Genomic DNA, 19,934 nt, shown 5'->3' with positions numbered 1-19,934 from the left:
ATTACTATTGTTATTGGGGTATTGGTTGCATGTTATTGTGGCAAAGTAGCATGCAGTTGATACTTTAGGGTCTATATGGGGCGCCACTACGGACCAGAGTCACACATCATTTTGTCTGTGATAGAGGAAAGTTCTGTACATAGAGAAATGATGACACTTTTATACTACGGCTGTTCCTCCGTTATGCTGTCCCCCAACCCCTTGTTACTGTCCTGTACCATTTCTCTGAATATTCATTTCCTTTTTTTCGCCTACCTAACCTGTGGTGGGGGCAAAAGAATACTGCCACCAAGTATTTCCACTTGAGTCGTAAAAGGCGACAAAAAAGGGACGGGGGATGGGATTAGGAGTCCTACTACCTGTAGCCCCAAAAGGGGACATTCCTAAAAAAGAAAGTAAAGGCATAAGAGGGTCTGGGAGCTTTCCAACCAGTACCCTAAGGTTTGGGTCTTTTAATGTGCGTGGATGTGGTACAGATGAGAGTAAAAGGGAAGAGATAGGCAGTATGTTTGTGAGAAGAAAGATGGATGTGCTGGCTTTGGGTGAAACTAAAATGAAAGGAAAGGGCAACTGTGGGTTTGGGAGTCTAGCTGGGAGGTACTCAGGAGTGAAGAGGGGACGAGGGAGAGAAGGGGTGGCTATACTAGTAAGTGAAGAGATAAGTAAGCGGGTGGTGGAGTGGAAGGAGGTGTCATCAAGGTTGATGTGGATGAAGGTGAAGCTGGGAAAGGAGATGTGGGTTTTTGTAAGTGCGTATGGGCCTGGTAGTGAGAAGAGCGTAGAGGAAAGGGAGGCTTTTTGGGTAGATATAAATGAGTGCATAGAGGGATTAGGGAGAAATGTCAATGTAGTTGTATTGGGAGACCTAAATGCTAGGGTAGGAAATTAACCAATTAACGGAGTGATTAGGAAGTATGGAGTTCCAGGTAAAAATCATAGTGGAGAATTGATGGTGGAGATGTGTCTTGAAAGAGAGTTCATGATAGGAAATACAGTGTCTAAGAAGAAAGTCAAGCATAAGTACACATGGGAGAGGGTGGTGGATGGAAGGGTGGGAGATAGAGCGTTAATGGACTATATAGTAGTGACCAGGAGTATGGTAGGAAGAGTTAAGGATGTACATGATCTAAGGGGAGAGAGTGGGGGAATATCAGATCATTTCCTGGTGGAAGGTAAATTGAGAGTGGAGAATAGGTGGAGAAAGAGGAAAAGGGCAGAAGATAGGGAGGTACTTGGAGTGAACAGCTTAAATGAGGAAAAAAAAAAGGAGAATGAATATGAGAAGAAGTTGAGACAGGAGTGGGAGAGAGTAAAGGATAGAGTAGAACTAGGAGTGGAGGAGGAATGGGGATGGTTCAAGGAGGGAGTCATAAGGTGTGCAAAGATGGTGTGTGGAACAAGGAGGGCGGTAGGAAATAGAAGGAACGGTAGTGAGTGGTGGGATGAGGAAGCAAAGAAGGGTGTAGAAGAGAAGCAGGCATTCACAGATTGGCTACAAGTTAGGACGAGGGAATCGTATGAGAGGCACAAAGTAAAGAGAAAGGAAGTTAAGCATAAGATAAAGGAAGTAAAGAGGAGAGCAGATGGGGAAAGAGTATGACAGAAAATTTTGAAAGTAATAAAAAGATGTTTTGGAAAGAAATTAAAAGAGGAAGAGAAGGCGAATCAAGTAGAGAAGAAAAGGTAAAAGGTGCAGATGGAGAGATGATAATGGATGAGAAGGCAGTGAGAGGAAGGTGGGCAGAATATTTTAGGGAGTTGCTAAATGTGAAGGAGGATAGGGAGGGAAAGATAGTTGCAGTGGGAAGCGCTAAGAAAATGACTGTGATGAGTGAGGAAAATGGAGGAGAAATAGGGAAGTATGAAGTGAAAGCAGCTGTTAAGATGATGAGAGCAGGTAAGGCACCTGGGGTGGATGGATGTCATACAGAATGTCTGAAGAAAGGAGGTACAGTTATGGTGGTCTGGCTGGTGAGGTTATTTAATGTTTGTTTAGGAGAGGGTAGAGTGCCGGAGGACTGGAGGAATGCCTGTATAGTTCCTCTTTACAAAGGAAAGGGGGACAAGTGTGATGGTAGTAGTTACAGAGGGATCAGCTTGTTGAGTGTAGTTGGGAAGGCATATGGGAGGGTCTTGAATCTTGATTGAGAGGATTAGGAGAGGAACAGAGGGAGTAATTGGTAAGGAACAGTGTGGGTTTAGGACAGGTAGGGGATGTGTAGATCAGATATTTGTGGTAAGACAGATATGTGAGAAAGCTATAGGAAAGGGGAAGGATGTTTTTTGGGCTTTTATGGATCTGGAAAAGGCTTACGACAGGGTAGACAGGAAGGCACTGTGGGAGGTACTGCAGATATATGGGATAGGAGGAAAGCTGTTAAGAGCAGTCAAGAGTTTTTATGAGAATAGTAGAGCTTGCGTTAGGATTAGAAATGGAGAGAGTGAGTGGTTCGAGGTAAAGGTGGGACTTCGTCAGGGGTGTGTTATGTCGCCCTGGCTGTTCGATCTTTACATGGATGGGGTGGTGCGAGAGGTGAATGCAAGGGTAGTGGGTCAGGGATTGGAGATGATTTAAGAAAATGGAGAAAAGTGGGAGGTGAGCCATCTGTTGTTTGCTGACGACACTGCGCTTGTAGCAGGATCAGAGGCAGCGGCGGCGCCAGGAATTTTTAGTTGGGGAGGCTAAGGGGGGCGCTGAGCAAATTTTTGGGGTGGCTAATAGTAATATGATAATACACATATATTATCCTCATTTCAGAAGGGGAGAGGGTTAATGGTTGGGCTAGCACTGATGCCTGACAAATCTTTAGCCCTGGCAATTAAAAATTCCACTTAATAAAATGATTTAAATGAGTGTTTTAAATTTTCAATTTGCTCATTTCAGTTGGGGGGGCTGGCCACTTTTTAGGGGGGCTGGCCACTTTTTGGGGGGGCTAAAGCCCCCCCAAGTCCCCCCTGGCGCCGCCACTGATCAGAGGAGGGATTGAGGAAGTTAGTGACAGAGTTTGAGAAGGTGTGTGAAAGAAGGAAGCTGAAGATAAATGTGGGCAAAGTAAGGTGATGAGATGTACAAGAGGAGAGAGTGACAGTAGGCTGGAAGTGAGTATTAAGGGTGAGAAACTGGAGGAAGTGGATAGTTTCAGATACTTGGGCGCGAATGTGACAGGAAAGGGAGGAGTGAGTATTAAGATGGTTTGGACACATGAAAAGAATGAGTGAAGAAAGATTAGTAAAAGAAGTGTGGAAGGCGGAGGTGGAAGGAGTGAATATGAGGGGGCGTCCTAGGATGAGATGGATGGATGGTGTAAAAGGGGCTTCACAAAAGAGAGAAATGTCTGTAGAGGAAGGACGGGAGGGGACGGAAGACAGGGGTGAATGGAGAAGGGTTGTGTATAGATGAGGCTGTGATGCATGTGGGGGAGTGGGTGGGGAATGGGGGAGGGAGTGAGGAAGTATGTATGAGAAAAAAGAAAAGAAAATTGACGCAGCCCGAAGGGATTTCTTCCCGTCTTCTCCCTTCTTGCATGAGGGGACGGAGAGGGGGGGTCGCCGAATTTATGAAGCGGCCTTGCTGTGGATGTGTTGTGTCTTACGACACTGCTTCTGACCCAGGGTAGTGGACAGGATGCAGGGATGACCCGTCATCCAGGAGGTGCCAAGATAGGAGGAGGGTGGAGGGGAGTGGAATATATGGGAAATGAAATGGGTAGGAGTGATTTCTATGCCTTTTTCTCTTTGGCTACCCACCCGTGCAAGGGTGATAAAGCCTTTGGCATATGTATTCATCATCATCATCATCATCATCATCATCATCATCATCATCATCATCATCATCATCATCATCATCATCATCATCATCATCATTATTTATTATTATTCTTATTCTTATTCTAATTCTTATTCTTATTCTTATTCTTATTATTATTCTTATTCTTATTATTATTATTATTATTATTATTATTCTTATTCTTATTCTTATTCTTATTCTTATTCTTATTCTTATTTTTATTCTTCTTATTCTTATTATTATTATTATTATTATTATTATTATTATTATTATTATTATTATTATTATTATTATTATTATTATTCTTATTATTATTATTATTCTTATTATTATTATTATTATTATTATTATTATTATTATTATTATTATTATTATTATTATTATTATTATTATTATTATTATTATTATTATTATTATTATTATTATTATTTTTATTATTATTATTATTATCATTATTATTATTATTATTATGGATTACCTAACGTGTAATATAAATTATGAGAAAAACATTTAGCGAAATTTCTGTCTAAGAATTGTTAACTTAGCAACTTACGCGTTGGTGATTCAGTTGTCTCGATTTAAAAGTAACAAATACTGCAGTCCATTTTCAGTGTTTTTTTTAATAGTTTAAGAATATTTACGTTGTAAGTATATACTTTATGGTATTTATGAGTCAATTTTGTATATATTCTTTATGAAATTTAAAGTTGATTTTGTACAGAGCTCATATTTATAATTGTAGGAATATATGGGCCCTGGCTGGTCGGTAGTCAATCATTTTGTCTACTGTAAAGGAGCGATGTGATATATTCGTAACATTAGAGAATACAGAATTTCGTTTTGTTAGCCTAGCTATGCATATAATGTTACTTTACTTGCTAACATTACCATGATATTTATGTGCCTGAATTTGAATATGTATCGGTAGTTACCTCCCTATGTGTACGTCACAGCGCCAAAATTTAAAAGATGTGGACTACTATTCCACAATTATATGCTATTCACTCTACCCATTTCTCATATGAAGTATAGTTGACCCTATGTACTTACATGAAAATGCAAATGAATATATATGAAACTGAAAATATCAAGTAGAATTAGCTGTAAAAAGTGGTATTTTGACATGCTGTTGAGTAGATAGACTTTATTTGGCAATAAATCAATGTACATGAAGTGCAAATAATGACAAGAACACATAGTTCGAAATAATAAATGTAAATTGCCGAGGATAACACAAAAAGCATGAACGCTTATTTCCATTGTGGTCCTCATCAGGTAATTTTTCTACATTAAGTCACACAGACAAACATACATAGGGGGTTGGGGGGACCAGAGACACTCATGAGTAATACCAGTCAGTAAACATTGTTATAGATTTGCTAATATTACTGAAATGTTTGTACACATAGGAACATTGTGAATAGTGTCACTTATAAGTGACACTATTGACAACAATAAGTCTTATTGAGTACTGTACAAGAAACATTTTTTTTTATATATACTGAAATTTCCAAGGTTTATTCAATCCAAAGTTAAAGATAGCTTAAGATTTTCATAAATACTCCTGAGGTTTCATTATTTGTTCTAATCCAAAGTTTTGTCTTTGTATATATTACTAAGAAATGCTCTCATTGTCTGGGACTTATTGATGCTGGGAAATACAGTGCTTGTGAGACTTAACAGTTGGTTCCACACGCAAGGATAAGTGTCTGCATGAGGTGGTCCTGAAAGACATGTCAGAAAGTTATTTCCTCGGTGCCCATATTGAAAACTAGTCAATATTTATACCTCTAGGTACAGTGTTAGATTAGTGTTCTAATTTGATCCCATGCTAAATACAACAAAATAGATTATCAACAATCCCTTGTATATTGAGATGAAGGTAACATTTGGTGATTGGTAATTTATTTTGCCATGTTTAGCACTGGAAGGATGGGGGTTTCCAAATGGGACCACAGTCAGGAATGCTACTTGGTATCTGGACTAAACCCAAGCTAGTTTAATATCTCAATCCCCCCTTTTCTTTCAAAAGAAATAGAAATGGATAACAATGACAAGAAATGGTTAACCAACTTCTTAGTAGGAAGACAGCTGAGTAATCTACAACTACCAAATTTTTGTGACAAAAAGCCTAAACAGTGGAGTCCCCCAGGGCGGTCTCACTAATTGCCGAACAAACCAAACAAAACCGATAAAAGCCGAACAAACCAACAAAACCCAAACAAGGATGGTTTTTGCTCAAATGCACACTTCTGTATATATATGGTTGTTATTTGAACTATTTTCTTTAAAATGTGTGATTTCCATGTACAGACGCTCCTCTATTTACGTTCATTCGTTTTACGTTTTTTCGATTCTACGTTTGAACTGACTAAAAAAAATGTAAAAAAAAATTTTGAGTGAATTTTTTAGTTTAGCGTGCTCTCCGTAGTTCAAACGATACTTACGCATGACGCTGCGTCCATTGTTTACATGGCACAAACGACAGACTGAACGTGCCTTGCCTCATCATCATCATCCTCCTTCCCCTCCTCCTCCACCATCTCAATTTATGTTGCTTGAATTTAATTTATAAGAAATTAATGTTATTATTTTACAATGTTGTGTATAATTAATGATTTAGGGGTGTTTTATAATATACGGTAATAGAATTTACGGATTTATAGTACAGTAACAACTTACTTTCATTTTCAACTTGCGTTCAGCCGTTCGGAACGTAACTAAAACGTAAGTTGGGGAGCATCTGTAATATGATCAAAGAGAAGTTATGTTTTTATCCTCTGCAAAATTACCGAACACAGCTACGATTCGTCCAGCCCGCCGTCTATGATCACTGGTGGTATGGATCAAACTACACTCTTTTAAGTTTCTTACTGTTGTGTTATTAGTGTAATAGACTGCATATAGTTGAACTATTTCAACTATTTTCTTTAAAATGTGTGATTTTCATGTAATTTGACCAAAGAGAAGTTATGTTTTAGCCTCTGCAGTATGATGTAATACATTTTAAAGAAAATAGTTGAAACAATTCAACTATATGCAGTCTATTACACTAATATCACAATAGTAAGAAACTTAAAAGAGTGTAGTTTGATCCATACCACCAGTGATCATAGACGGCGGTCTTGGTTGAATCGTAGCTGTGTTCGGTAATTTTGCAGAGGATAAAAACGTAACTTCTCTTTGATCATATTACATGGAAATCACACATTTTAAAGAAAATAGTTCAAATAATGCAACCATATATATATAGAAGTGTGCATTTGAGCAAAAACCGTCCTTGTTTGGGTTTTGTTGGTATGTTCGGCTTTTATCGGTTTTGTTCGGTTTGTTCGGCAATTAGTGAGACCCCCCCCAGGGTGCAATACTCTCACCTATGTTATTCAATCTCTTCACAAGTGATCTCCCAACCCCTGAATCAGAACTTAACACCAGTGTTATACTGTCTTGTTTAATTCTTTGTACGTTTTTGGTAAGAAAGTGTTTCTTTGACATAAATGGTACTATAACCCAACCAGTGCTTTTTGGTTTTCTCATCTGAATATAGTTACCAATTACTAAGTTGCAGCCATGACAGGACAAGAGTTAACTATTGCAGAAAAAAGACAAAATAGATTCATTTATATGTGTTGTTTGTGGAAAAAGTATATACAGGGTGCATGTGGTAATTGTTTTTGGGGTCACACATAAAATGTCACAATTTAGTTGAAAATGCATTTATTGCAAAAAACAAAACGGACTGTATCAGCACACTTCTGGTGTCGATACTCGATGAATAGGTCCTTGACATCAATGACGCCCTCAACTCACCCTTGAAAACTGGCACAGGCCTTCTTCACGACCTCCTTGAAGAGATTGGTGAAGACGACCTTGATCCGACTGATCAGATCATCCTAACTCTTGCATGGGGTGTAGTTAGTATCTTGTTCAACTGTGCCCCATACAAAATAGTCCATAGGGGGGTTGATGTCAGGTGAGTTAGGGGTCTACAAATCAGGGGCAACGAAGTCAAAGAAATTGTCAGAGAGCCATTCTTGAGATTTTCTAGGGGTGTGATATGGTGCCGAGTCCTGTTGCAACACGTAGAGTCTACCAGTAGATACTTCCTCAATCCACGGCTTCACACGGGTCTGTAGGACATCAATGTACACTTTGGTGTTCACTCTGAGCCCCTGGGGAAAGAAGAATGGGGGTATGACTTGGCTCTCGCTGCAGACTACCCCAAACACCATGACAGTTGCAGGAAACTTAGTTTTCATGACTCTTGGCACATCCTTGAGACAGACAGCCAACCACCTGTTGTTCAGAGAGTTGTGGGTCTGGTCCTGGCAGAAGTTCTTTTTATCTGAAAAGAACCAGAGCATGTCGTTCTCCAGAGGGTGCTTCAGTTTGATGTGCATCTTCTTGCTCTTCTTGAAGTGGTTCTCCTGCATCTTTGAAGAGAGGAGATGACCCTTACGCATCTTGTATGACTTGTATCTGATATCTTAATGCAAACGCTTCCTTATGGTGTCCTCAGGCACTTGCAGCTCTCTGGTAATGGACCTCATGGGCCAGCTGGGGTCTTCATGAACCATGGCTTGCAATTGCATGACAAATTTGGCATCCCTGATTGTGTCTGATCATCGAAAATGATGTTTCCTCTTGGCAACACCTTCATAATCGTAGTCAGAAGAAATCAACTCCCTCCTGATGGTCCTGACGAACTGTTCAGTCACTTTTAGCAGTTCTGAGATCTTGCTGATACTGTGTTCAGCAGAGATTAACATAAGTACTGCATGCCTTTTCCATGGATGAGGAAATATAAAGCTCTCCATGAATGCAAGGTGTTGTTGGGACAAAGTCTCATCATATACTGATTGGTTGCTTTTGCTCTGAGTGATGTGGTTACCCGCATCTTTCCACACCGTGTCCCTGAAATAACAAAACAATTGCCATATGCACCCTGTAGATGCATTGGTAAATTATGAGAAGTGCACACCTATGCAACATAGCAATAAAAATGTAATATTTGTTTTGTTGATTATAATACATCAACATAATATATGTTTTTCTTGGCAGAAATTGATAAAAGAAAAAGTTGCTGAAAGATATACACAAATGAAAGTAGCCACTGTGATTGCTTGAGATGCCATCTTTGTTTTGGAAGATGCCGAGGTTGTAGAGATTAAAGTAAGATAAATTTGTCTATTCTAACCTAACCTGCATTTAGAAATGCAGTACCTGACCAATTCTAGAGGTCATCAGGATCATTGTCATCTTTGACCTCCAGATCTATCGAAACAAAGATGGCATAGGTGTGCACCTCTAAAAAAAAAAGTACCAAATCTACCTTTGCCCAAGTTCCTCATTTACTTAGAACATGGAATGTTAAAGGGATGTTTAATAATCCATGTACATTTAAGAAATTATTTAAGAATTTGCCAATAAATTCAAGTGGTTGTATATACAAACTTACATGCAGAGATTTTGAAAAGTTTCACCTGGACCAAATGGGCAAAGAACTTAATTAGAATTAAATGAAGCGGCCTTGCTGTGGATGTGCTGTGTCTTGCGACACTGCTTCTGACCCAGGGTGGTGGGCAGGGTGCAGGGATGACCCGTCATCCAGGAGGTGCTCAGATGAGAGGGAGGGTGGGAGGGGTGTGGAGTGTATTTAGGGATGAAATGGGTGGGAGTGTTTTTATGCCTTTCCCTTTTTGGCTACCTCCCTTGGAAGGGGGAAAAAGCCTTGGTATATGTATGTAAATATAGTCGTAGAACAGCACAAAAATCCAATGCATTGTTTGATCACATGAAAGATTTTAATGATTGTATAGGTTGGGCTAAACCTTCATGGATTTTATTGTGTAATTCCACTGTCAACAGAAATATCATAGAAAGTAGTCTTATTAAACATTCTGGTGTTAATCTCAACATTAATAGTGGCATGTATAAGTTAGCTTCATCATTGGTAATATTTGTAAACAGGATGTAAATTCTCACCAAACATCATTATGAGTTGCAGTGGCTTCATTCATTTGTGTATCACTCTTAGTAACTTTTTCTGTTATTAATTTTCCCCAAGAAAAATGTATATTATGTTATGTATTATAATTTACAAGATTACTATTTAATTTTCTAGTGCTATATTGCATAGGTGTGCACTTCTAAAAAAATACCAATGCATCTCTGTGCATTTGATATACCCATTTGTTTTTATATTACAGAGAATGCTGGAATGTAACTTTGATGAAAATGGAGATCCATTCAGTGGTGGAAGAAAGGTGTCTTACAGCTGTGATCCAGAGTGCTCAAATTCTAAGGATAAGGAGTTGTCAGGTAAATATTTTTTGCTTGATATTAATTTCCATAAGTGGCAGTCCTACAAGTTCATCAGAGAATCATCTTTGCCACCCACTGAAGACTGACCCCCCATCTGGAGGAATACTGAGAGTCAGGCAGTCTTTGGTCAGGACCTAAGATATCTCTCTCTCTCTCTCTCTCTCTCTCTCTCTCTCTCTCTCTCTCTCTCTCTCTCTCTCTCTCTCTCTCTCTCTCTCTCTTGTCCTCCCTCTCTCCATCTCTCTTTTCATCTCTCCATTCTCTCTCTCTCTCTCTCTCTCTCTCTCTTTCTCTTTCTCTTTCTCTCTCCTTTCCTCCCTCCCTCTCTCTTTCTCTTTCTCCTGTCACTCAACTTGAACTCCACCTCCATCTTTTGACATAAGAGCTGATATCTGGTAACTGCTCTCCAACTGTAAGCTACTGACATAGAAACTGTCCCTTAGTATTTCCCCAGAAGGGCCTCAAAGCTGTAATTGATATATCCTTGCTGCTTTATTACATGGAAACCCCCTCTTCATCCACATTGTGTTATTTGTAGAGCAGAGAAGAGCATTCATTTTGGGTGTGTCATCCCATCATCCATGTACCCCTATCTTGTACACTAACTTGTACACACCTTGTTCTCAGTTGTTCATATATGTTAACTCCATCTACTTCTTTTCACATTTTTGCTATTTTTTTCTTGACTTTTCTACCTCAGCACTCTTTGATATACTCTAATGACTCTTTTCACACCACAATTCTGTCTATTATAGCACCTATCAGAATGGATTGTAATGTATGCAAGATGACCTCGTAACTAAGAACCACAATTTTTATGCTTATGTGGATGTATTATTTATGTAATGGCCTTTCACTCATGTGTTGTGAAGAGATGGTTTATGTGGGTTGCATTGTTAGTGCAGTGTGTGGATACTTCTTTTCTTTTTACAGCAGAAACACATGAAGAACTTCTGGGGGTTCAGGTGGAAAAGGAACTGAATCGTAGCATTGAGGCTCTCCGTAAGCGGGATGATCCAAGAACTACGGCACTTATTAGTAAGTAGATGATACTGTTAGAATTAGGAATATCTCTTTATTTTCTACATACAGTAGAAGCCCGATTTAACGAATCTCAATTTAGCGGAAGCTCAAATTAGCGAACTGCAAATAGCGATAACGAAAATGCTCAACTTAGCGGAAATGGTCCTCTAAGTTGACCATTTTCCGCTAGCTGGCCAGACGCGCGTCTACGGAAATAGCTCAATTTAGCGGGAACAGTAAGCTAAGTTGAGCATTTTCCGTCAACTGGCCACATGCGTGTCTCAGAGTCCAATGTTACCAGATGTTACCAGATTGTGGTGGTGGAGTCAAGGAAAAATTTATGATTTAGTACTTTGGAGGTATATAAATATATATATATATATATATATATATTTATACGTACTATGATATATATACAATAATATATAATTCAGTATATGTATAAAGTATAATTGTAGCAGAAATATATTCAAGTACAAATAGACGGTATAATAGGAAAACAAAATAATGAAACAGTAAGTTGATGGGAAAATTCAAAATCAGTACGCGAGAGTAATCACCACGAAAAAGACTTCTATAACAACGAACTACGTTTTCTGCAACAACACAACAATAACTCTCACTATCCAAAAACCAACTGCCCAGTCCTATTAATTGCTAGAATTATGTACATCAAACCAAACATGAAGCTATGACTAATATTCCGCGAAATTCACAGACAGCTCATATCATTGTTACAACACACACACACACAATCTGATAAAATGGGATGATAGAAATACAAGAGGATATGGAAAGAAAATAAAAAAAGACAGCTATAGAAGAGATCTGAAAAAGAACAGCTTTCCTCACAGAGTAATAGACAGTTGGAACAAGTTAGATGAGAAAGTGGTGTGTGCAAAAACAATACATGAATTTAAAAATAGCTTAGATAAAATGAGATATGAAGACGGGACACCACGAGCATAGCTCCCCTTCCCGTAAAATACAACTAGGTAAATACAACTAGGTAGGTAAATACACACACACACACTAATCACCCTGATAAGACCAAGATTGGAATAAGCAGCAACAATATGGTCACCAAGTACAAAAAAATGTATAAAAAAAACTTGAAAGAATACAAAGAGCAATTACAAAATTGGCACCAACACTCAAAACTATCATATGAAGAGAGACTAGCAAAACTTGAACTACAGACACTAGAGCAAAGAATAGAGAGAGGAGATTTGATAGCTATTTACAGAATCATGAAAGGCATAGAAATTACTGATAGAGAGAATCTGATAAAATGGGATGATAGAAATACAAGAGGACACGGAAATAAAATAAAAAAAGACAGCTATAGAAGAGATCTGAAAAAGAACAGCTTTCCTCACAGAGTAATTGACAGTTGGAACAAGTTAGATGAGAAAGTGGTGTGTGGAAAAAACAATACATGAATTTAAAAATAGTTTAGATAAAATGAGATATGAAGATGGGACACCACGAGCATAGCTCCCTTTCCCGTAAAATACAACTAGGTAAATACACACACACACACACACACTACAAAAACTTGAACTACAGACACTAGAGAAAAGAAGAGAGAGAGGAGATTTGATAACTATTTACAGAATCATGAAAGGCATGGAAATTACTGATGAAAAATACAACTAGGTACAACTAGGTAAATACACACAAGATCGAATAGAAAGAGAAAATCCCCCCTATGAAAGAAACAGAAGTAACAAAGAATGAAATATTGAAACACTTGAGTAATCTTGATGTCAGAAAATCGCATGGACCAGATGAAATAGCAAACTGGATTTTGAAAGAATGCAGGAATGAACTGGCAGACATAATACATAGCATAATAAACAGTTCCTTGAAAGAAGGTAAAGTTCCAGAAGATTGGAAAAAAGCAAATATAGTACCTATATATAAAGGGGGAAATAAAGAAGACCCTACCAACTATAGACCAGTCTCTCTAACAAGTACAATAGCAAAAATTTGTGAAAGAATTGTCAAAAATAGATAGGTAAAATATTTAGAAAAAAACGTGCTAAATCCAAGGCAATTTGGATTCAGACAAGGACGATCATGCGTCACCAATTTAATATGTTTCTATTCAAGGCTAATAGATATAATACAAGAAAGAGATGGATGGGCTGATTGTGCATTTCTAGACCTAAAAAAAGCTTTTGACAAAGTACCACATAAGAAGTTGCTTAAGAAATTAGAAACTGAAGGAGGAATACAGGGCAAACTGCTTAATTGGATGGAAGACTTTTTGCAAGAAAGAAAAATGAGAGTAGTGATAAGAGACCAACACTCAAAATGGGGTGAAGTAATAAGCGGTGATCCACAAGGAACAGTTCTGGCCCCAATAATGTTTGCTATATATATAAATGATATGGATGAAGGAATTGAAAGCTATATGAGCTTCTTTGCAGATGATGCAAAACTATTGAAAAAAGTGAACACGGAAGAAGATTATGAATCACTACAGAGAGATCTAAATAAAGTACAAGAATGGAGTAGGAAGTGGGAGATGGAGTTCAATACAAAGAAGTGTAGTATAATGGAATTTGGAAAAAGTAAAAACAGAATAACAGGATCATGTAAATTTGGGAGAAGAAGGAATAAAAAAAGTAGAAAATGAGAAGGACCTGGGAGTCATTGTTATGAATAATATGTCACCTGAGAAACATATAAGTAAGATTTTTGGAGAAACCTATAATTTAATAAGAACAATCAAAGTTGCATTTACATACCTGGATGAAGAAATGGTGAAGAAAATTCTAATCACCCTGATAAGACCAAGATTGGAATATGCAGCAACGATATGGTCACCAATTGCAAAAAAATGTATAAAAAACTTGAAAGAATACAAAGAGCAATTACAAAATTGGCACCAACACTCTCAAAACTATCATATGAAGAGAGACTAGCAAAACTTGAACTACAGACACTAGAGCAAAGAAGAGAGAGAGGAGATTTGATAGCTATTTACAGAATCATGAAAGGCATAGAAATTACTAATAGAGAAAATCTGATAAAATGGTATGACAGAAATACAAGAGGACATGGAAAGAAAATAAAAAAAGACGGCTATAGAAGAGACCTGAAAAGGAACAGGTTTCCTCACAGAGTAATTGACAGTTGGAACAAGTTAGATGAGAAAGTGGTGTGTGCAAAAACAATACATGAATTTAAAAATAGTTTAGATAAAATGAGATACGAAAACGGGACACCACGAGCATAGCTCCCCTTCCCGTAAAATACAACTAGGTAAATACACATACACACACACAATTGGCACTAACACACTCAAAACTATCATATGAAGAGAGACTAGCAAAACTTGAATTACAGACACTAGAGCAAAGAAGAGAGAGAGGAGATTTGATAGCTATTTACAGAATCATGAAAGGCATAGAAATTATTGATAGAATCTGATAAAATGGGATGATAGAAATACAAGAGGACATGGAAAGAAAATAAAAAAAGACAGCTATAGAAGAGATCTGAAAAAGAACAGCTTTCCTCACAGAGTAATAGACAGTTGGGACAAGTTAGATGAGAAAGTGGTGTGTGCAAAAACAATACATGAATTTAAAGATAGTTTAAATAAAATGAGATATGAAGACGGGACACCACAAGCATAGCTCCCCTTCCCGTAGAATACAACTAGGTAGATACACATGTTGCAACAAATTACTGCACGTTGCTGTTCGTTTGCAATTCACGATTGTGCTGCCTATAATTCACTTACAATAATATATATACTGTATGTGTGTGTGTGTACACTAGGGAATTTTTAGGTACGTATCATTTTTATAATCCGCTCTGGCAACACTGTTGCACCAACGCTCACTCGCTCAATTTAACGGAAAATTCAATTTAGCGGACTGGACCTTGGCTGAATTAGTTTGTTAAATCGGGCTTCTACTGCAGTATAATAATCCCTTACGTGTTTGATTACACCATATCTAACCATGTCTATATCCAGAGATTTGAATTGCCTGCCACTAGAGGTGTGTGTTGAGTTTTGTCAGAGAGGATTACAAAGGAGGAGCATGCCGACAGGAGACCTTTTGGTCAATAACTAGGTCAGATGCAAAAAATTGATAATGATAAATAGAAATAGTAATAATAAATAGGTAAAGTTAAGTAATAAAAAACAGGTCAATAGTAAATAATTATAAATGGACAGATAAACAATAATAAATATATACATATACCAAAGGCACTTTTCCCCCTTACATGGGAGGTATCCAAAAGACAAAGACATAGAAACCACTCAAACCCATTCCATCCCCTACATACTCCACTCCCCTCTGGGATATTGGCTGCATGTTCTTGTGGCAAAGTAGCATGCAGTTGATACTTTAGGGTCTAGATGGGGCACCCCTACGGACCAGAGCTACCCATCATTTTGTCTGTGATAGAGGAAGACTCTGTTCATAGAGAAGTGATGACACTTTTATTATACTGCAACTGTCCCTCTTTGTGGTAAAACAGATATGTGAGAAAGCTATAGGAAAGGGGAAGGATGTTTTTGGGCTTTTATGGATCTGGAAAAGGCTTATGATAGGGTAGACAGAAAGGCACTGTGGGAGGTTATGCAGATATACGGGATAGGAGGAAAGCTTCTAGGAGCTGTCAAGATTTTTTATGAGAGTAGTAGAGCTTGTGTCAGGATTGGAAATGGAGAGAGTGAGTGGTTCGAGGTAAAGGTGGGACTTTGTAAAGGATGCGTTATATCGCCCTGGCTGTTCAACTTATACATGGATGGGGTGGTGAGAGAGGTAAATGCAAGGGTAGTGGGTCAGGGATTGGAGATGGTTAAAGAAAATAGAGAAAAGTGGGAGGTGAGCCAGCTGTTATTTGCGGACGACACTGCGCTTGTGGCAGGATTGGAGGAGGGACTGAGGAAGTTGGTGACAGAGTTTGGGAGAGTATGTGATAGAAGAAAGCTAAAGATGAATGTGGGTAAAAGTAAGGTGATGAGATGTACAAGGGGTGAAAGTGGCAGTAGACTGGAAGTGAGCATTAAGGGAGAGCGACTGGAGAAAGTGGATAGTTTTAGATACTTGGGTGCAAATGTGGCAGGAAAAGGTGGAGTGAAGGTGGAGGTAGAATGTAGATTGAGAGAAGCAAGTAAATGCCTTGGTGGATTAAAGAGTGTAATGAGGAATAGACATTTGGGAATGGATGCTAAGAGGAGACTGTATGAAGGAGTGATTGTGCCAACAGCACTGTATGGGGCAGAAACATGGAACATAAGAGAGAAGGAGTTTGAATGTGTTTGAGATGGTGTGTGAGAAGTATGATGGGGGTTACTAGGCAGGATAGAGTGAGAAATGAGGAGGTGAGGAGGAGAACAGGGGTGGAAAAGGAGCTGGGAGATAGCGTTGATGAAAGAATATTAGGATGGTTTGGACACATGGAAAGAATGAGTGAAGAAAGACTAGTAAAAGAGGTATGGAAGGCAGATGTGGAGGGAGTGAACATGAGGGGACGTCCTAGGATGAGGTGGATGGATGGGGTGAAGGGGGCTTTGGAGAAGAGGGGAATGTCTGTTGAGGAAGGATGGGAGAGGACAGAAGACAGGGGTGAATGGAGAATGGTTGTATATGGATGATGTTGTGATTGCATGAGGTGGAATGGGCGCGGGGGTGGGGGGTGAGGTAGTATGTGTGAGCAAAATTTGACGCAGCCCGAAGGGATTTCTCCCCGTCCTCTCCTTTTATGCAATGGGGGGACGGAGAGAGGGTGTCGCCGATTTATTGAAGCGGCCTTGCTGTGGATGTGCTGTGTCTTGCGACACTGCTTCTAACCCAGGGCAGTGGACAAGGTGCAGGGATGACTTGTCATCCAGGAGGTGCTCAGATAAAAGGGAGGGTGGAGGGGTGTGGAGTGTATTCAGGGATGGAATGGGCGGAAATGATTTTATGCCTTTCCCTTTTTGGCTACCTCCCTTGTAAGGGGGAAAAAGCCTCGGTATATGTATGTATGTAACTGTCCCTCCGTTATGCTGTCCCCCAACCCCTTGTTACTGTCCTATACCATTTCTCTGAATATTCATTTCCTTTTTTTGCCTACCCTGTGGTGGGGGAAAAGAGTGCTGCCACCAAGTCTTCCCACTTGAGTTGTACGAGGTGACAAAAGACGGGATTGGGGATAAGACTAGGAATCCTGCTACCTGTAGCCCCACAGGGGACATTCCTAAAAAATGTAACCAGGGGTCTTTGCGCTAAAAAGCCCTCTGTGAGGGGCATCATCCTAGCCTTCTGGTAGGGGGAGTTTGTGACGTTACACCATATTATTTATTCATTTTATTTTTATTTTTTTTATTTTTATAGTACTGTGTCTTGCTGCATTGCTTCTGACCCAGGCAGTGGGCAGGAGACAGGGATGACCCTTCATCCACAAGAAGCTAATAGTGAAACAAGGGTGGTGAATGTGAGTGGGTGCGTGCCTTAACTGGCTACCTTCCTTATAAGGGGGAAGAAGCACTTAGTATATAGAAATAGTTGTGCTTATGTCATGTAATGAGATGGGTGGGTAGGGTTGAGGGCTCTTACATAAAAATGTGTACCTACTATTTTCTATTCTATGGGGCAGCTTTTGATTTGTGCCTACCTCTAGCTTTTTTCTCCAGATGACATTCTAAATGTACATTAGGTTTATATCCATAACTTGACAGGGCATGTCTATACTCGTCCTGTTCTATTCCCTCCTATTTTATGCCATCACAACTTTGTTATTTAGTATTCGCTGCTAGTGTCTGGCACCACAAGGCTTGTTGTGCACCAAGATTTCATGGCCAGTCAATCAGCCCAACATAAAGTTGTCATCTCTAGTATGATCTTTGTGAGACACTTGGCACTTTTTCTAGGCAGGTATGCTTAATCTGACCATTGAAGGTTATTCCTTTTTGTATTGGATGCTTGCTGGCAGAGTGGGTTAGAGGTTAATGTAATGGCAGTTCAAACCCTGCCACCAGCGAGTTTGACCAGGGGCATGATATATTAAATTCCATGCTACAAAGTCCTTTGTAAGGGGCAGTGTCCTAGCCTCCTGATAGAAGTGGGGTTGTGATAAATTGAATCATCATCCTTTTTGTATTGATCTTATGAGCAGTGTCATCATTTGGTAGCCAGACAATGCAGCAATTGACTTGTTCTCATTTCTCTAATGAATTCTGTTACAAAGATTTTCCTTTACAGGCATTGGAAGTTCCTCATTAAGCAGCACAGGAGGAGAGGGTGACAGTGGTGGAACTCAGCCTCGATCTGGTGCTGTCAGTGCCTTCCTAGAAGATTTAGAATTACCCAGTTTTAGCAGCAGTTATGGAGAAGAATGTGATGATTTTGATTGGAAGAAAGACAAATTAAGTGAAGGCGTGTCCTTTAATAGCAGCAGAAAGATACTTAAAGTAGGGGAATGGTAAGTTATAGGATGTGACTCATGGTATTTTGTATCTGGGTCATATATATGCATTGACAGAAGTATATTGGGTGATAGAAGCAGTAGTAGAAAGAAAATATAGGGAACAGTGATAGGTACCTGTATGAAGTGGTCCAGTAAACCTACTTATGAGAGGATCCTTTATTGTCTTTCAGTTTCCAATGCTGCCTTCAACATTTTGTAGCAGCACCATGTAGTCACAATGTTGTGGTGCCAAAAATAACAAATCAATCAATCAAAGCCTGTCATCACCCTCACCTTGGGTATGGCACTCATTCTTCAGACTAGGCCCAAGCCCTCTCTATTTTTTTTACTACTGTGATGTCATCCAAATACATAAAGACATTATCACCAAGTAAGCCATCAAGAGCAGTATGCATAAGTCTTGTGAAGACAGAAGGAGCAGAGGTTAGACCCATAGCTAAGCATTTGAATTGAAAATGACCAGAAGGGGTTGAGAAGGCTGTCAGGGGTCTGCTTTCTGGAGTAAGAGAAATCTGGAAATAGCCTGACATTAGGTCTAAAGTTGAAAAGACAGTGTTATTCTGACCAACAGAATGTAAAGTTTCCTGTAATACAGGAATAGGCATCCTTTCGGGAATGATGATCTTGTTTAGTTCTCGAAAATCAACAACAGGACAGAAGGTACCATCTGGTTTTGGTATAACAAACAAGGGAAAATTCCATTCAGAAATGGAGGGCTCAATGATATGAGCAAGCATGTCTGCAATGAGCTTGTCCACAATTTTATATTTACTGTGTGGCATTCTGTAAGCCGGAATGTAGCAAGGTTTGGAGCCATCTCGAAGGGGAATGTAATGGTGAATGAGGTCAGTAGTAACCTAGGGATTCACCTGGCAAGGCAATGCCATGATGAAAGGCATTGCATAGAGAAACTAAATCCTGTTGAGCATCAGGGAAGTCAAGGTAATTGAAGTGAGATGCATCAATAGGAACCTGTGCATGAGGCACATCGGCAAGGAAGAATTGTGGTCATCAATGACTTTTACTCTTGAAGGATACACTAGAAAATCACATAAGTTTGTACCAAGTTTGAGATGGAAGGGAGCATTTGTGTCATTGGCAACTAGAAAAGAAGTATGACCTTTCTTGGTGGTAGTGCATAAGGCTGAAGTTAGTGATATGCCATTGACATGGGTGGATTCTGGTATATAGAGAACATCGCATTCCAAGCTCGGAAAATGCGAAGCTGCACTTTGAAATACTCATGTGGTGGTAGAGTCATGGTTCTTGTTAACACTGTATGAGTAGTACAACACATGGTGGAAAGCACAGTGGAGACAGGGGAGGAGGTAATTACCAATTCATCTAAGGGAGGAGA

At 39.2% G+C, this 19,934-nt stretch overlaps 1 protein-coding gene across 1 annotated transcript in view; it reads left to right on the top strand.

Annotated features, from left to right (window-relative positions):
- The first annotated feature begins 4,335 nt into the window (after positions 1–4,335).
- Positions 4,336–19,934, top strand: part of LOC143034556 (uncharacterized) — an 87,442-nt gene continuing 71,843 nt past the window's right edge. The window contains exons 1-4 of the mRNA XM_076200778.1: positions 4,336–4,431; positions 9,997–10,108; positions 11,045–11,149; positions 18,352–18,571. Of these exons, the coding sequence (XP_076056893.1) occupies positions 10,000–10,108; positions 11,045–11,149; positions 18,352–18,571 (434 nt within the window). The 5' untranslated portion in view covers positions 4,336–4,431; positions 9,997–9,999. The remainder of the gene's footprint in view (positions 4,432–9,996; positions 10,109–11,044; positions 11,150–18,351; positions 18,572–19,934) is intronic.

Source organism: Oratosquilla oratoria, chromosome 17, assembly GCF_046742065.1.
Source record: "Oratosquilla oratoria isolate Oo_2021 chromosome 17, ASM4674206v1, whole genome shotgun sequence".
NCBI classification, from domain to species: domain Eukaryota; kingdom Metazoa; phylum Arthropoda; class Malacostraca; order Stomatopoda; family Squillidae; genus Oratosquilla; species Oratosquilla oratoria.
This window is presented reverse-complemented; position numbering and strand designations above follow the sequence as displayed.